The sequence below is a fragment of the Hakea prostrata genome, unplaced genomic scaffold (genome assembly GCF_041222555.1).
Source record: "Hakea prostrata isolate BN-2017 unplaced genomic scaffold, UWA_Hpros_2 contig_35, whole genome shotgun sequence".
Taxonomy (NCBI): Eukaryota; Viridiplantae; Streptophyta; class Magnoliopsida; order Proteales; family Proteaceae; genus Hakea; species Hakea prostrata.
The window spans coordinates 200,491-218,532 of record NW_028291154.1 but is presented as its reverse complement, the minus strand read 5'-3'; the positions used below and the strand labels follow the sequence as shown (position 1 = coordinate 218,532).

At 44.1% G+C, this 18,042-nt stretch overlaps 1 protein-coding gene across 2 annotated transcripts in view; it reads right to left on the bottom strand.

Annotated features, from left to right (window-relative positions):
* Nucleotides 1–494: 494 nt before the first annotated feature.
* The window catches only part of LOC148999140 (elongation factor Ts, mitochondrial-like), a 28,698-nt gene continuing 11,150 nt past the window's right edge, over nucleotides 495–18,042 (bottom strand). The window contains exons 7-9 of one of the 2 annotated variants that reach the window (XM_089141440.1): nucleotides 5,936–6,061; nucleotides 1,381–1,469; nucleotides 495–990 (exon numbers count right to left, since the gene is read on the bottom strand). In XM_089141440.1, the coding sequence (XP_088997566.1) occupies nucleotides 945–990; nucleotides 1,381–1,469; nucleotides 5,936–6,061 (261 nt within the window). In that variant the 3' untranslated portion in view covers nucleotides 495–944. The remainder of the gene's footprint in view (nucleotides 991–1,380; nucleotides 1,470–5,935; nucleotides 6,062–18,042) is intronic. The other variant, XM_089141439.1, reaches the window with a different exon arrangement.

The window sequence follows — 18,042 nt, the reverse complement described above, 5'->3', positions numbered from 1 at the left end:
TCCATATTTGACCAAACCGATACGATACATCTCGATACGTCTCTCCATTGAATTATACTAAAATACATTAGCTAGAACGATACAATACTCGATACCGGACGATACGTCTCTTAAAATCATCTAACCGATACAATACTTGATACCGATACTTTAAACATTGATCTTAAGCCATTTTCTTTACATGCAGTGTCTCTTGCACCAGATATGCAACGTGTGTATCACTCTACCCTCATTAAGATCAAAGAATTTCATCTATGTTGATACTACTATGAGCACAAATGTGCTTCTGACACAGTGGTGACAGCCTTATACGTAGAGGCATTCATTCAAAATTTTAAAATAAGAGAGCTCAGATAGATCAACAAAGTCGTCAAATTTGATAGCTTGTTGCATTTTGTATTGATTGTAGATCAACTATAAACACAGTTTTATTCTAAATTGTTCGCTCAAATTTAGAATCCACTTTCAAAGATCTAACAGAAACTATAAAGTCCGGAACTTATAACTACTTTGTTTTGAGAAAGAAACTACTGACAATTTCAATTACTAGAGTTGTGTTTAGAATAGTGTGAGCTAAGAAACAACCAGCAGCGAAGAGACCACAACTACAGAAACAGTAACCAATATACAATCACGGAACTAGGAGTTTTAAGATACCGGATGAGTACAAATTGCTAGATGATAGAACATGTATCAAGTCAAAAATTGCAGAAGATAAGGAGATCTACATGACAAAATTTTGATTGATTAGGTAAGCAAACGAAATAAATTGGTTTTCACTGCCACTGCTCTCATCTTATGTAAAAGAAATAGAGTAAAAATTTGAAAATTGTGCAGAAAATGAGGGAAGTTCTCACAAGAAGCAAAAATAACCACAATTACCAAATAAGTTAAGGCACGTTGAAGGAAAAATTTCTTCAAATTGAGGGGCATAGAATGCAAATCTAAGCTGCCTGAGCCACACCTTCAGATGCACCAGATGTCTCTTGCCTGCAGGATTTCAGAATCCTTAGAGAAGGAATACTAGAAAGTTCTATCAACACAAACAAGTAAACAGAGCACATTAACAGATTTTATATAGGGTGCTGTGTCCTATGCATCCTGCTTGGGAACTCTTGCCTATATTCTGTCACTACTATTATGTTGCACTCAATAGCAGCCAAAACAATAGACAAAATTTAATTCAGGTTTTTTTCTTGGTATTAATCTGCATAGACAAATTGTAAATAAACTAAGCACATGCAGATTAAGGGTAGTTAGTTCAAAAAAAGGTGTACTCCTACCCCGAGAAATGCAAAGACAGAAAGGGTAACATAAGGACTTCACTAAAATATTAAACCATTTAACTCAAAACAGAGGGAGTAAGGGCACAGGAATTACCTTTGCATTCCTTCTCCAACTTCCATTCTGAAAAAATTGCCTATCTTCACAGGAGAACCTACTTTCTTAGAAAGATCAGTTAGAAGTGACTGCAGAAATTGAAGAAGCCATCAGTCAAAATTTCCCCATAATGCCTTATGTTTGTACAATAACAGACGCCTAACATCATACTGGTAATCTTAAAGTAATCAAATCCCCAAGAACACAATGTAAGGAAGAAAAAAAACTGTTCATGGGCCGAAAGTTACATGTAGGTGCCTGAATATGGTTGGACCAGAACCCAAGGCCCGGTCTTGTTTTCTAGTCTAAAGGGGGTGGTACACCAGATAGGACCCAGAAAAAAAAAAGGGTTTTACCCTGTAAATGATGCCCCCACCACTCTGGAATCTCTAGTGTATCATAATGCATGCAACCTCACCCCCGTTTCATGGAGAGGCTGTTTTTCAACTCCAATCCATGACTACTAAGTCACAATGAAGCAATCTTACCACTGCACTAAGGTCCACCGTCAGTTCATACTAATTACCGATAACATAATAATCTACTACAGAATAAAATATCTTCCATCTCCCACCATACCATACCTTTTAGTTATAAATTATAAGAAAGCCTACAATAGTTCCAAATGCTCATACTAGAGCTGATCTGGGAGTAGCTCCAATACATGTTAGCTACAAGGAAAGCCTTTTGAGGAGGAAGGCCCATGTTCAACTGAGGCCTTTGAATTATTCGGCATGGAAGAGTGATTGAAAGAATTAAAAGAGCTAAAGCCAAAAGGATATAATTGACAACTCGAAGTTGCACATCAACCCTTTCCTGCAACAAATCCTCAGGGGAAATCCTTGCTAAATTTATTCCGTCCACTCTTTCATATGTGACTATAGGTCGGACCAAAACAAAATACTATTTCTTGGCAGGTATAATCTGTTGGATGTAGATCCAAGTTTACTTTTTCTTTTTTCTTCCCCCCCCCCCCCCCCCCTGTTCCCCTTCCCCTTCTTATAATCTCTTTTGCCCCCTCCTGGGGGCATCAAGTAACCACTTCTGAGATATCTTATCGGTTTCTCCAGGAAAATGGGTAGTGTGGTACGAGTTTACATATGGAAGCAGAGCTTCCCTCCATGTACAGTAGAGAAAGGTAGGGTAGACAATACTCATATGATGGCTTGTATAAGCACCAATTTCATTGCCTTGCATGCCAAAGCCATTGGAAGCACATTTAAGCCTTTTAGTTCAAGAGGAGGGTCATGGAGTGGTCGAAGCCCTCTGCTCCTTCTTTGTATTTGATGGTACAGGGGCGATCCTAGTCGACTTGGCCTAGGCAGGAATCTTTGAGAAAGAAAGATTCAGAAGTCCGTAAGGATGCCCTATTTCTACCATCATTGCCGCCCAACCCTCACCGCTTGAGTAAGACAGTTGAGGTAGTTTTAATCAAATCAAACAATTATTGGAAGCTTTCTGCTTGATTCTCGTTTGGCTGCTGTGATTAGATTAGAGGGACAGGATCCGTGTTAAGTACCTGTTCTAAGAACCTCTTTTTTTTTTCTTTTTTTCCCTGTAAATATACGACGACACCAAAAAGGATAAGTCAGGAAGACTACGAATCTTCATATTCTATTATTAGGAGTCACACTGAATTTGCCAGTCTACCTGAACGCAAGGAGAAAGAACCTTAGGAGAAGTGATGAGAAAAGACATGCGTGGTTTAGATCTTGTATCTACTATAACCTCAAATAGAGTTGCTTGGAGGGCAAGGATCCATGTGCCCAAAATTGATAAAGTTGAGTTGTCAATATGTTAAATTATAAAAAGGTGGGGGTGAATCCATGCCAACAGTGAGGAATGCTTCCCAAAACCCTCTCACATCTTGACCATGTGAGCCTTGCACTGACACAGTCTCCTGCCTAATCATTTGGACCTTCGCAGCACATGAGTAATCTTAAATTATTCTAATCTTTTATATTGGGCAGCTTGCATAAGAGAGAGCATACATTAGAAGTCGTGAAATGACCCTCAACTAGTTTTGATTCTTTTGAAGATCACAAACATATAAAAATGCACTAACAATCTCCTTGTGTATACTAACAAAGTTTTGATGCACTTTAGCATGTAAGGACAAATCAACCCTGAGAGTGTGCAATAAACAGAACCTACTTACCTGACCATCAAGCCTGAAAATGCACATCAAGCAGAGGGATTCTACCTAGGATGTCTTCACACAAGAAGATATACTTCAAAAGCAAAGGACTGAAGATTTTACAAGATATCAAGACCCTGCATTTAGCCTAGGACACATGGCATGTTCTAATTGCATAAAAATGCAATTTCAGATTTTCATGTTTTAAGCGTAAGTGCATGAGTGCATGAGCTACTATAACGTCAGACTTTTGAATAGTTTATCATTTCACAAACTTCACATTAAACTGCATGATATAAGTGACAGTCGAAGCGCAGGTCAACTAACTGGCAATTTGGCTGTATTGACCATACAGAGTTTGTAGCCTAACAGTTGAGACCGTCAGCCTAACAGTCAATCTTTAAGTCAACCATCAAGTGACCATCTGGCTTATTGAGCTTATGACGGCTAGTTTTTCAACAGCTAGTTATATAGGTCCACGCATCATACAGGTCGACTGTTAGACAAAAACATGGCCAAAACAGCTAGTTACTTTCTTGCTACTTCCCTATCCCTTTTTCTACCTCTGTTACAGTTCCCTTCCCCATAAGAGTACTGTTGACTTAAGAAAGCTCTTTAAAATTCCAGTTCTACAACCCACCTTGATCAGATACTTTGGACTAAGGTCACCTTCATAGGGTGACCAAAACGCTAGTGACTGTTCCCAAATAGCTTTTGTATCATGAGGTTGAGATCGAAGTTATTGTTCGGGATCCACTTACAGCTGAATTGGACTTCATACCACTTCAATCCGTTGCTGTTCCTTATTCCAACTTGATATTGGTTGTTGCTTTGGAAGAGCTAAAAGTAGGATTATTTTGGATGAATAAAAAATTCATTACCATTCAGCTGGAAAAAAATCTAACCAAATGAAAGGAAGGGGGAGAGTAATACACAAAAGAAGCAAGAAGGCTCAACAGGCGGCACCAAGCCTTACAGCAAACATAAAAGGGCACAGAAAGAGAATGAAATACATAATACTAGCAAAATAGACCAAAAGACAAGGCCAAGAGGTCAAACTCAATTAAGCCAAACCTAGAAATCCCACTCATCTTTTCTTGACTCAGTAAGGATTGCAGGTGGTAGAGAACCCAATTAATAGGATTTCTTGACATAGTGCAGTAGCATGGCCCAAAGAGGGCTGATTCAGCCGTTGCAAGGCTAGCAAAGGATTCAGAATCCCTAATATCAACAATCTCAGAACCAAAGGGTGAAGAGGTTGTGACTGTGCAGAATATTTGTCATAAGCAGGGGAGTTGACTTCAAAAGCTCAACATTGATCAGTGTTAACACCAATAGCTCAACGTTGATCAGTGTTAACAACGTTTAAAAAGTCAGGACTAGCCCTGCTGGAGTTCAAATACTTGATCTGTTCTTAGCTTTGGTTGGAGGAAGAAGACACTACTCTCCCCTCTAACAAAAGATAATTCTTTGGTTTATTTTACCATAATGCCCTCTCTTTTATGTTGTTTTTAACTTTTGTCATCGTGCCTATTTCCAATAGTGCCCCCTTTTATCTTTTTATTCTCCTTAAGTCTTAATTATTTTTCCATTAATACCCCTTCCCGATTCATATGTGCTATTCTACTTGTTTTCCTTTGTAAGCTTGACTTGTAGTACTTAAAGCAGAGCCACTACTTTTGTTAGTTGAATTATCTAGCAATTGGGTGGTCTCATAGCATCCACAACCTAGGATTTTGATCCTGGATTTGAACCTCTAATCATCCGTGCCTTTAGCACAAGTTCCTTAGACTTCAACTTGCAGCTTGCACTCTGTAGTTAAGAGTGCCAAGTTAGTGCAATGTTTATGTGAATATAGCATAGCTGGGACAATGAGTGTTATTACCACCAACAAAGGAGTCGCATGCTCATCATAATCTCAGGACATGCACACATGTAGGAATATACCCCCCCCCCCCCAACAACAAAAAAATAAAAATAAAAAAAGGGGACCTGAAGGAAGGTGGTTCCCACAATTGGAGCATTCCTTTGGAGAATGACTCAAAAGTCATCCGTTGCGTGGTAAGTATTATCTTTCCAAATGTGTGAAAACCAAAAAAGACTACACATTAAACTAACTAAACAAATGGCTTTTGTCAACAATGCACAGAAATGAAGAAATCTAAGATTATCCTGCCATCAGCTATCCTTCAGCAAAATAAAAAAAATTATAAAAATAAAATAAAAAGTGACTCACTTAATGACCGAGAACAAAAGCATGGCCTATAACAGACAAAAATGAATATTCCTACAGTATTTCAAGATAAAAATACTGCAGGGGTTAATAAACAAATAACTTCCTTTCTTCTCTAGCCCCATCCCCCTGATAATGTGAAAAATAAATAAGATTTAATCACTTGGAACATAGTCTTCACATACCTTGACAGTGATAGTGTCATTTACAACAAACTTCTGCTCCATGAAGACTACATCTTCAAAATACTTCCGCAAACGACCTTCCACCATTTTTTCTATGGCCATTTGAGATTTCCCTGATGATTCAGCCTGAAAGAGTGAACAGAAGAAACAACATTTTCATTGAAAAAGGGGGAAAACCACACAAATGGCACATAAACAGTGGCATTATTTAAATCATTTTTCTACCCATCAGATAAATTTCAGTCGACATTGGGGAAATTTCAACCAAAATACCTGCAAATTGAGAATGAAACGAAATGTCAAAAATTTCGTCCCAGTACCTTCTTTTTTTTTTTAATCAAAACTTGGGGAAATTTCGGTCTAAACTGGCCGAAATTTCAGGTTCGACCAGTTTTGGCTGAAATGACACATTCACGTTATAAATTACTTCTTTTTTATCGGAACATGCGCTATATTGCAGGTTCCAAGCTTTTCCCAGCTTTCCCAGCTTCCCCAGTGGGCATTTCGACCCCTTTTGAGTTTTTTTTTTTTTTTCCCACTTTTTGTTGTTTTCTTCCTTCATTTCACCTAATTTCTAAAACTCTGTTGCATTCAAACACCACATTTGGACCTCGTGATCAGGATTCCACTGATCCACCACCACGAGCACCAACATCAACTAAGAGTCAGGGATGGGGAGGTCTACCACCAAAATTCACAAATGAGAGTCAGATCATCCATGCGACACAGGATTCGGACCACGGTGGACCTGCATCTCGAGGTCATACTGCTTTGACATACCAAGAAGGGGAAGGAAAAACAACTCAGATACAACACAATGGGCACACATTATATGGGTCTTACTATCCGGTTGATGCGAGGAGATCCATGAGCTTAGATGATTCTAGAGCGTCCACCTCTAGAGGATCAGGATGGTATAGACCCGCCGATTCCCAGTTACATGATAGTGCTCTTAAGAGTGTTGGTTCTGCTTTTGGTTCCACTTATGGACCTTATGATCATGGACCTTATGGTGTCCCCCCGGGCTAAAAAAGTCGGACACTAACGAGACCTTATGGTTATGCTCATTATGGTGTCCCTTTCAAATACCAAGGTTCTTCTTAGGGGTCATGTACGTTTGTGGATCAAACCTTCAACATTCAACTACAACCACTGGCCCCTCTATCAGGAGTTATGTATTCACACTTCCCACCATCAGGACTTCTTAGCCATGTAGATGAAGTGATGCATAGAGCTGCAATTGTTGACCACCTGGACAACCATATGGTCCATATGTCATAGGATATGTATTGTGCTTGGTATAGGGGAGGAGAGATTACAAGGACAAATCTATTAGACCTAACACTAGTAGGCTAGCACAATAGCAATGTAACAATCTGTTCATTTGTTGTCTACTTATCTATGTACTTGAAAGTTTGAAACTTAGTAAGTTATGAGTTCTAACTTCTAACCCCCCCCCCCCCCAACCCCCACCCAAAAAACCCCCACTTCCTCCCTTCTTCTCTCCTTATTTTATTCTATTCTATATTTTTACCTTTACTTTTTTTTTTTTTTTTTTTTTATTTTATTATTTTTTTTTTGTTTTTTTTTTTTAAAAAACAAAAAACAACCCACACCCCATTCCACCCCCTCCAGACCCCAAACATCCAACCAACCCCCCAGCAAAAAAAAACCAACAATCTACCCCCAAACCCCACCACCACCACCAACACCACCCTTCTTTCGCCGCGCCCCCCCCTTGCCCCCCCCTTTTTATATCTGCCTCCCCCCCCCCGGCCATTGTTGGGGGGAAATATGGTCCCGATCCTCCCCCTCGGGAGAGACACCCCCCCTCGGGAGAGAGGCACCCCCCTCGGGAGAGAGGCACCCCCTCGGGAGAGGGGCACCCCCCCTCGGGAGAGAGGCACCCCCTCGGGAGGGAGAGAGGCACCCCCTCGGGAGAGAGGCACCCCCTCGGGAGAGATGCACCCCCTCGGGTTGATGATTCTCTTCCCTCATAAAGGGTCCCGAGTGCCTCACTCGGGACAAATACACCTCTCTTTTGTAATCTGGTTTATTCCTTGAAGAAGGTCCCGAGGGCCTCATTCGGGAGAGACACCTCCCATGTGGGATGGCTCACCTCTTCCCTAAAGAAAGTCCCGAGGGCCTCATTCGGGAGAGACACCTCCATCTTGGCAGGTTCATTTCTTCGTTGGAGAAGTGCCATACTTGGGAAAAATATCCAACTCTAGCATTTCTCAGAAGACTCTCTTGACTAAGTCAAGAAGAGTTAGTTACGCATAAACACTCAGCATATCTATTCCGAGAATTGGGGAGGTGAGTCATCATAACGGCGATATCAGGTGCGACAAAGAAGGAGCCGTTATTCCACTACTCCACTCACTCCTCAACTATCGATCCGGAATCTAAGGAATCGCCACCTCCAGGTAACTTCTATATAAACCTACCTCCAACATGGAGAAAGGTAACGAGAACTTTCATCTGAGTACTTACTCATTACGTTCTTGAGAATTCTCTCAAGAACCTTTATTGTTACCTAGGCTGATTTGAGCGTCGGAGGCGGTTCCCCGGCCAAAACTAGGCCGGACCGTTCTTGCTTTCTTTGTGTGTGCAGGCATCTCAGTTATTCCAACTTGGTTGGAGAGCTCTTAAGGTGGTCATCTCAATATCCGACTCTCGAAGAAGTTCTAGACGCAACAATTTGGCGCCGTCGTGGGAAACGTCACAAAAAGTCATGACGAGACGTACCACACCTCGGGTGGCAAGTTCTCAAATTCTCACTCGAGCGAGAGAAAGGGAGACAGAAAAACGGACGTGTTGAAGAACAAACTCTCCCTTCTCTAGATCGACAAATTCCTATTCCAGAGGAAGGTCAAGAAGGAGTTCCGGAGAATCCCCCGTTAACTATTCCAACTCCATTTGGAGAAGGCGGTTCGAGTCAACCTCCTATTCCAGCGACAGTGGCCGATTTGCAGAATATGCAAAGAGAAGTCCAACAACAAATGTTGGAACTCCAAGGAGTTGTTCGAGGCTTAGTCCATCAGATCGGGGTACCATCCGGACCCCCGGAAATTCCCAAGAGGGACGAAGGCGTGAAGCCGTCCGTCGGACTCGGGATAGGCAACGCCCGATGAATGAAGAAAGGAGAAATCCCCGGAATACCAAGGAGACCAGCCGAACGGGTTGGAGAAAGATCTCAAGGAGTGCATATTGAAGAGCCACGTCCCCGAGAGGATCGGTCAAGGGGAAGTGTGTTCCACCGTTTGGCTGGGCTTAGGCAAACTCAAGATTTACCTAGAAAAGGGCGCGAGAAATGAAGGAGTTCGGGAGCAAGAAGGAGAAAGTCACGGAAGAGGCCATTCTAGATCTAATAACCCGAGAGGGTCGGTTAGTCAATATGGATCTTCTCATGGACCAACTTCCCAATATTCTGATCTCGGAAGTGTTCGGTCTCCGCAAGTGCGTCAAGAGGCGCATGGTCTCGGGAGAAGATTAGATGCCATGGAGAGACGACTTGATGATCGGGACCTCGATGGCGACTATGATGTGGTTGATAGAGAACCCTTCTCGAGAAGAAGTCATGAGAGCACCTCTTCCACCGAACTTTATCATGCCGACATTCACTCCCTTTGAAGGTAAGTCCAATCCTCGAGAACATATTAGTTATTTTAAATCGGTCATGGCTGTTATTGGCCGAGAAGATGAGCTATTATGCCGAACTTTCCCGGCATCTCTCAAAGGCCCGGCGATAAAATGGTTTTCTAGCCTACCGCCAAGATCCATCCAAAACTTTCGAGAACTCGGGAGAAAATTTATTGCCCGATTCCGAAGTTGCATCGGGAGTAAGAAGACAGCGAGATAGCCTTTTTGCCATCGAGGCAAAAACCAAATGAGTCCGTTCGGGACTTTCTTCTCGAGTTCGATAAAGTGGCTATTGAAGTTGAAGAATTGGATGATACGGTGGCGTACAATGCGCTATGGAGTGGAATAACCCAAAGACGTTTGCTCGAGGTATTACTCCAAGACAAGCCGAGGACTTATGGAGCACTTCTCAAGAAATGCCAAAAACAAGCAACGGTTGCAGAAGTTATCGAAGCCCGGGAAGAGTCTACGAGAGGCGTAAAGGAAAAGAAGAATTATGGAGAAAGAGGTCAAAATTCAAATGCTCGGGCAAGAGATGACAAAAAGGGAGTTTGGAAAGAAAGACTCGCTAATGGAGACTTTACACCTCTTAATACTAAGAGGTCGAGAAATTCTATTACGGATCGAAACAACGACAACTTGAAGTGGCCGGGCAAGATAAGAGCCCGACCCGAAGATAGGAATATGACAAAATATTGCCGTTTCCACAAAGACTACGGTCACCATACGGATGAGTGCAGAAATCTAAAGATCGAGATCGAGAAGCTCATCCGAGGCGGGGCAACTTGAAAAATATCTTCGAGAAGAAGCGACAAGATCGAGAGAAGTCCCCACCTAGATCAACTAAAAGACTCGAGATCCAAAAGTCCCGAGAGGGCGGATAAGAATCCCGAGAAGAAACCCGACACTCGGGAGTTTTCCCCCATTTACATCGTTTTGGGAAATCCGACGGAAGAATCCATTAAGAAGGCGAAGCAAAAGGCACGGTTCGTTGGATCGATGCAATTGCCAAGAAAACGAAGAAATGACTTATGCCCAGATCCAATAACCTTCACCGACGAAGATCTCAAGGGCGTCACTTCTCCTCACGACGATGCTATAGTTATCAAAGTGAAATTGGCAAACCGAGAAGTTCACCGAGTTCTTGTGGACACGGGATCTTCCGCCGACTTACTATCTTATGAAGCATTTAAGAAATTGAAGTTTGAGGACGAGATGATGACTCCATGCGGGACTCATTTATATGGGTTCGCCGGGTCGTCCGCCATATCCGAAGGGACTATCCAATTGGATCTAAGGATCGGGACCTCCCCTCGGGATGCGATCGTCCAAGCAACATTCATGGTGGTTCGGGACCTTTCAGCTTACAACGTTCTACTCGGGAGGCCAACTCTTAACGCCTTAGGGGCGGTGGTTTCTCCAACACATATGAAGTTGAAGTTTCCAACCACGGCGGGAGTCGGGGAGTGCTCTTCTGATCAGCGACTCTCCAGACAATGTTATGTGAATTATCTTAAGAAAGTCAAAAAAGCCGAGAGATCGGGCAATACAATGAGTATTGAAATTCGGGATGACCGGGATGAAGAAGCTATGCGAGAGAGCCGAACCAGTTGAAAAGCTTGAGCGAATTCAACTTCATCCGGATCTTCCCGAGAGAGGGACTATGATCGGGTCCGAACAACCTACGGAATTCAAGGAAGAACTCACCGAGTTTCTCCAAAACAATCTAGATGTATTCGCATGGTCGGCCGAAGACATGCCCGGAATAGATCGAAGAATTGCAGAACATAGCTTATGGATAAGGGACGATGCAATTCCAATGATCCAAAAAAGAAGGAATTTTTCGCTCGAGAAACATGCTGCCATCAGGACCGAAGTGGAGAAACTAGAGCAATCGGGTTTTATAAAACCCATAGAATGCCCAACTTGGTTGGCGAATGTAGTCATGGTGAAGAAAGCCAACGGCAAATGGAGAATGTGTACAGATTACACGGACTTGAATAAAGCATGCCCAAAGGATTGCTATCCACTTCCTCGGATCGACCTTTTGATCGACGCTACAGCGGGACATGAAGTATTGAGCTTCATGGACGCTTATTCGGGATATAATCAAATTATGATGAATCCCAAGGACGAGAAGGATACGGCCTTCATGACGGATCGAGAAAGTTACTTTTATAAAGTAATGCCATTCGGGTTGAAGAACGCCTGGGGCCACTTATCAGAGAATGGTAAACAAAGTCTTCAAAGACCAAATAGGAAGAAATATGGAAGTATATGTGGATGATATGCTCATAAAGAGTATCGTCCGAAGAAGTCATCTGGAAGATCTTGAAGAAGTTTTTGATACTTTGAGAACATACCGAGATGAGGCTAAATCCGGAGAAATGTGCTTTCGGAGTTTCTTCCGGAAAATTCCTTGGGTTTATGGTATCCCGAAGAGGAATTGAGGCAAACCCGGAGAAAATCAAAGCCTTGCTCGAGATGGAGTCACCAAGGACGGTTAGAGACATCCAATGTCTAACCGGAAGAGTAGCAGCCTTAAACAGATTTATCTCACGATCGGGTGAGAAATGCTTGCCTTTCTTCAAAGCTCTTAAAGAGCTCGGGAAGGCAAAGGATACCTTATGGACCGATGAATGTCAGAAAGCGTTCGAGAAGTTGAAGGAGAAGCTCGGGACTCCACCTCTCTTAGCCCGACCTTCAACGGGAGAACAATTATTCACATACTTAGCCATTTCTCCAGGCGGCGGTAAGCGCGGTCTTAGTAAAAGAAGAAGGTACTTCACAAAACCCTATCTATTTCATAAGTCATGTTTTAATAGATGCCGAGACACGATATCCGGATGTGGATAAACAAGCCTTAGCACTTGTAATCGCATCTCGGAAACTCAGACCATACTTCCAAGCTCATCCAATTGTAGTCTTGACCAACTTCCCGTTGAAGAAGATACTACGAAACCCGGACTTAGCCGGAAGAATGGTCACATGGGCTATTGAGTTGAGCGAGTATCAAATTGAGTATAGAACTCGTCCAGCCATAAAGGGACAAGTTCTGGCCGACTTCATTCTTGAGAATAGCATGCCTAGTTCGGGAGTAAAAAATTCACCCGGTCCGAGTTATGGACTTTGCATGTTGACGGCTCGAGCAACTCTTCGGGGAGTGGAGGCGGGACTAATGCTTATCAGCCCGGATGGGTTCACTATTCATTATGCTTTAAGATTCAACTTTAAAGCCTCTAATAATGAGGCCGAGTATGAAGCCCTCTTAGCGGGACTAAGACTTGCCCGAGCCCTAAGAGTCCGAGAATTGGAAGTCCGAAGCGACTCGCGATTGATCGTGAATCAAGTTCGTGGCGTGTACGAGGCAAAGGAAACAAGAATGGCAAATTACTTAGCCAAAATTGATGATTGTCGCCATTATTTCGATCATCTTGAGATAAAGCAAATTCCGAGAAAGGAAAATGAAGTAGCAGACGAGTTATCCAAGTTGGCTTTATCCAAATATTCGACCTTAGGCTCAGCCGTTTATATTGAACAGTTAGAAATTCCTAGCATTCGGGAGGCCGAGGCGATGGATATTGAAGAAGAGCCTAGTTGGATGAGCCCAATAATATCATATTTGAAGAACGATATCCTTCCGGAAGACGTCAAGGAGGCTAAGGCGAGTTAAAAATCAAGCGGCGAAGTTCACCATTATTGAAGAACAACTTTATAAAAGATCGGTCACACAACCTCTTCTAAAGTGTGTTGGCCCTTCTCAAGCTCAATATGCCTTAGCCGAAGTACACGAAGGAATATGTGGAGGCGCATATGGGAGGCCGAGCTTTGGCCCATAAAATAATACGCCAAGGCCTTTATTGGCCGACTATTCGAAAAGATGCCGTGGAATATGTCGAGAAAATGCAAGCAATGTCAACTTCATGCATCCGTTCCGAAGACTCCGGCTGTCCCTCTTACATCTGTCTCCAGTCCGATTCCCTTCGCCATGTGGGGAATGGATCTGGTGGGAAAGCTCCCTAAGGCCGCCAACAATAGAGAATATTTGGTCGTGGCAATCGACTATTTCACTAAGTGGGTGGAAGCCGAACCTCTCTCATCCATTACTTGAGAAACAAATGGAGAAGTTCTTTCAAGAAAGAATCATCTACAGATTTGGAATCCCAAAGATCCTTGTGACTGACAATGGAAGGCAATTTATCGGAGCCGGCTTCAAGAATTTTTGTGAAAGATATCACATTGAGCATAGAACATCATCCGTGGCGTATCCGCGAGCAATGGGCAAGTTGAAATAACCAATCGGACGCTGTTGGATGGAATAAAAAAGCGCTTGGAGGCGGAGTCGAACCAAATGGGTGGAAGAATTACCAAGCGTCCTTTGGTCATATCGCACCACGGCTAGAACTCCTACGGGAGAAACACCTTTTCGGCTAGCCTACGGCACAGAAGCACTTGTCCATGTGGAGGTATTGGCAGAATCAAAGAGATATACTGACTTCAATGAAGAAGCAAACGAAGAAGGCTTGAAGAGTAATCTTGATCTAATAGACGAAATACGGAGCATGTCGGAATACCGGAATCAAAGATATCAAAACCGAGTAGCTGGATACTTCAATACTCGGGTAAAAAATAGAAGACATCGTACGGGTGACTTAGTGCTCCGCAAAGTTGCGGCTTCAGACCCAAGAAACCAAGGCAAGCTCTCACCCACATGGGAAGGACCTTATCTCGTCGAACAAGAGACGAAACCAGGGAACCTACAAGCTAAAAAGCTTGGCCACGGGCGAGACAATTGATCGAACTTGGAATTCCATGAACCTTCGGAAATTCTATCAATAGAATTAATCCAAATATGTAACATTTGCAGGTAAAGTCGAAAGACCATTTGATTTTCAATAAATCCACGTCTTCATTGCCGACATCTATTTCTTCGAATTATTCAATGGCGTTACACTCGGGACCTCACTCGGGTAGCCACACGGGAGTTTTCCCCACCTCTCATGAAAGTCCAAGTGAGACTCTCATGAGATGGAATTATTCAATGGCGTTACACTCGGGACCTCACTCGGGTAGCCACACGGGAGTTTTCCCCACCTCTCATGAAAGTCCAAGTGAGACTCTCATGAGATGGAATTATTCAATGGCGTTACACTCGGGACCTCACTCGGGTAGCCACACGGGAGTTTTCCCCACCTCTCATGAAAGTCCAAGTGAGACTCTCATGAGATGGAATTATTCAATGGCCGTTACACTCGAGACCTCGCTCGGGTAGCCACTCGGGAGTTTTCCCCACCTCTCATGAAATTCCAAGTGAGACTCTCATGAGATGGAATTATTCAATGGCGTTACACTCGGGACCTCACTCGGGTAGCCACACGGGAGTTTTCCCCACCTCTCATGAAAGTCCAAGTGAGACTCTCATGAGATGGAATTATTCAATGGCGTTACACTCGGGACCTCGCTCGGGTAGCCACTCGGGAGTTTTCCCCACCTCTCATGAAATTCCAAGTGAGACTCTCATGAGATGGAATTATTCAATGGCGTTACACTCGGGACCTCACTCGGGTAGCCACACGGGAGTTTTCCCCACCTCTCATGAAAGTCCAAGTGAGACTCTCATGAGATGGAATTATTCAATGGCGTTACACTCGGGACCTCCCCTCGGGTAGCCACACGGGAGTTTTCCCCACCTCTCATGAAAGTCCAAGTGAGACTCTCATGAGATGGAATTATTCAATGGCGTTACACTCGGGACCTCGCTCGGGTAGCCACATCGGGAGTTTTCCCCACCTCTCATGAAATTCCAAGTGAGACTCTCATGAGATGGAATTATTCAATGGCGTTACACTCGGGACCTCGCTCGGGTAGCCACTCGGGAGTTTTCCCCACCTCTCATGAAATTCCAAGTGAGACTCTCATGAGATGGAATTATTCAATGGCGTTACACTCGGGACCTCGCTCGGGTAGCCACTCGGGAGTTTTCCCCACCTCTCATGAAATTCCAAGTGAGACTCTCATGAGATGGAATTATTCAATGGCGTTACACTCGGGACCTCGCTCGGGTGCCACTCGGGAGTTTCTCCCCACCTCTCATGATCCAAGTGAGACTCTCATGAGATGGAATTATTCAATGGCGTTACACTCGGGACCTCACTCGGGTAGCCACACGGGAGTTTTCCCCACCTCTCATGAAAGTCCAAGTGAGACTCTCATGAGATGGAATTATTCAATGGCGTTACACTCGGGACCTCGCTCGGGTAGCCACTCGGGAGTTTTCCCCACCTCTCATGAAAATCCAAGTGAGACTCTCATGAGATGGAATTTTATCCATGAGATACATTTCTCCCCAAGTCCTTCATTCGGGACCATATTCGGGACCATTTGTAATAAAGGCTTGGGAGAAATCAAAATATCATCAACCCTAAGGCATTACGCTAAGGGAGAAGACACACGAGACCAGTCAACAGAGAAGCTTAATGCCTCAGTTTGAATAAAACAACAAGTTGCGCAACTATTCAAAACATTTGGCCACAAGGACCAATATTACAGAGAAAGCGCAAAGTTGCGCAAAATTCAAAAAACATTGTTTATAAAAATTCCAAACGTTTCTCAGAAAACGGAAGGAAGAAAAGGCTGAAGTCTTTCACTTCTCAGGAGAATTCTCAAGCTCGGGAGGATTGTCTTCACCAAGCCCGTCGCCACCGGGAGCTTCCTTCTCAAGACTCTCTCCAGAGCCCCCCGCTTGATCATCATCAACATAAAGAAAAGGGTCGGGAGGGCTGAAGGGTTCTTGGCATACAACCCCTTCGGGTACGGCTCTTTTAAGAGTCTCATAAACTCTACCGTCTAGCATTCCGCCTAATTCCTTCGGGTTAGGAATATCGACCCGTCGGAGAACAGCAGTAAAAGCGTCATTAAGCCCGAGATGGTAGGTCGAAGCAGAGAGAGCCACCTGGAGATTCTTGAACTGAGAAGTGCCGAGGTAAGAAGTGATGATCTCTTTCTGGACCACCTCGGGCACCTCATCGGCACGACGGGGAAGCTTACCGACTCGGACTTCTTCGCGAAGTTGCCCGGCAATGGACTCCATCTCAGCTTTCTCACGCCTTAACTTCTCCATTTCTTGAAGGGCCTCTTCCAAATTTTCCTTGGCCTCGGAGAGTTCCCCCTGGAGAGCCGCCTTGCTTTGGGATATCTCCTTCAGCTTCAAGCCCCTTTCTTCGTCACGTTTCTTCAATGACCTGACAGTCTTAATAGACTCAGAAAGGTCTGCGGCGGTGCGTTCCTGATCTTCCTTCAGCTCTCGAAGCTGATCTCTCAAGTGCTCGGAACGAATTAGGCACTCGCCCATGTAATGCGCCCCTCCAGAGAAGAACCTAGAGAAAATACGGAATACCACGTTAAAGAAATCACTTGGAGAACTATGAGGGACTAAGGATGGAGAATTACCTGTAGGCATTGGCATAGAATTTGTCGTCCGAAAGATCCTTCAGATACTTTCGGTCCGAAGGGATCATCCCCTCAAGAAGCCAAGATGCGCGGTGTTGGAGTCCCCCAGCACGGTGTCCGAAGAAGTCAGATCCCAGCCGGGAACGAAGACAGGGGACTTTGGGGAGTCCTCCTCAACGGCCTTCTCACTCTCCCGAGCCCTCTTCAAGGGCCTTCCCGAACGGCTTGAAGGAGAAGCACGGGGAATACCTATCTCGGGAGGCCCCCCTCCCAAGGAGATGCTCTTCCTTGCGGTCTTCTTGCCCGAAGGCTTGGACGACCCCGGAGCGCCGAGAGCTTGGACAACGGGACCCGTGTCCGTGGCACCACCTTTCTTCGCTGGCTTTCAGGCGAAAGCCTCTTTGACATTCCCAGTTGTCAAGGCACGAAGAGCGTCGATATCCAATTTGCTAGACACTGCGACAACAAACGAAGAAAGTCAGAAAGTGCGAAGATAAGAAAAATATACAAAATTGAAGAATGTCAATGAAGAAGGGGCTCACCCGGAGAAAAGCCCCCACAAGCGAAGAGCAGCCGGATACTCGGGTAAATATCCGTGAACTGCGGCTGAATCTTCGCCGACCTGGATGATCTTTTCTAAAGCCGCTTCTTCGGCAGCGGATAACTCAATGGGATTGTTGAGTCTTTTAAGATCAGAGTTGGATTTCTTCACAAAAGAAGTTGGGAAAGGCGGCGGAACTGGGGCTGGCAAAAAAAAAAGTGATGTCTCCACCCCTTTGGTGGAGGTAGGCATAGACTTCGGCAAAATGATGTTGCACGACCATTCCATAGCGTCGGTTGCCCGACGAAGAAGAGAGAGCCAACCCCTTTTGATTGACTCTTAACTTCAAAGAAACGATGAAGAAGGGGGAATGTTGGTTCGACTCCCACATTATGACAAAAACCAACAAAGCAAGAAACACTTCTCCAACTATTCGGAATAAGGTTGGAGGGAGAAATTCCGTAATGGACGAGAA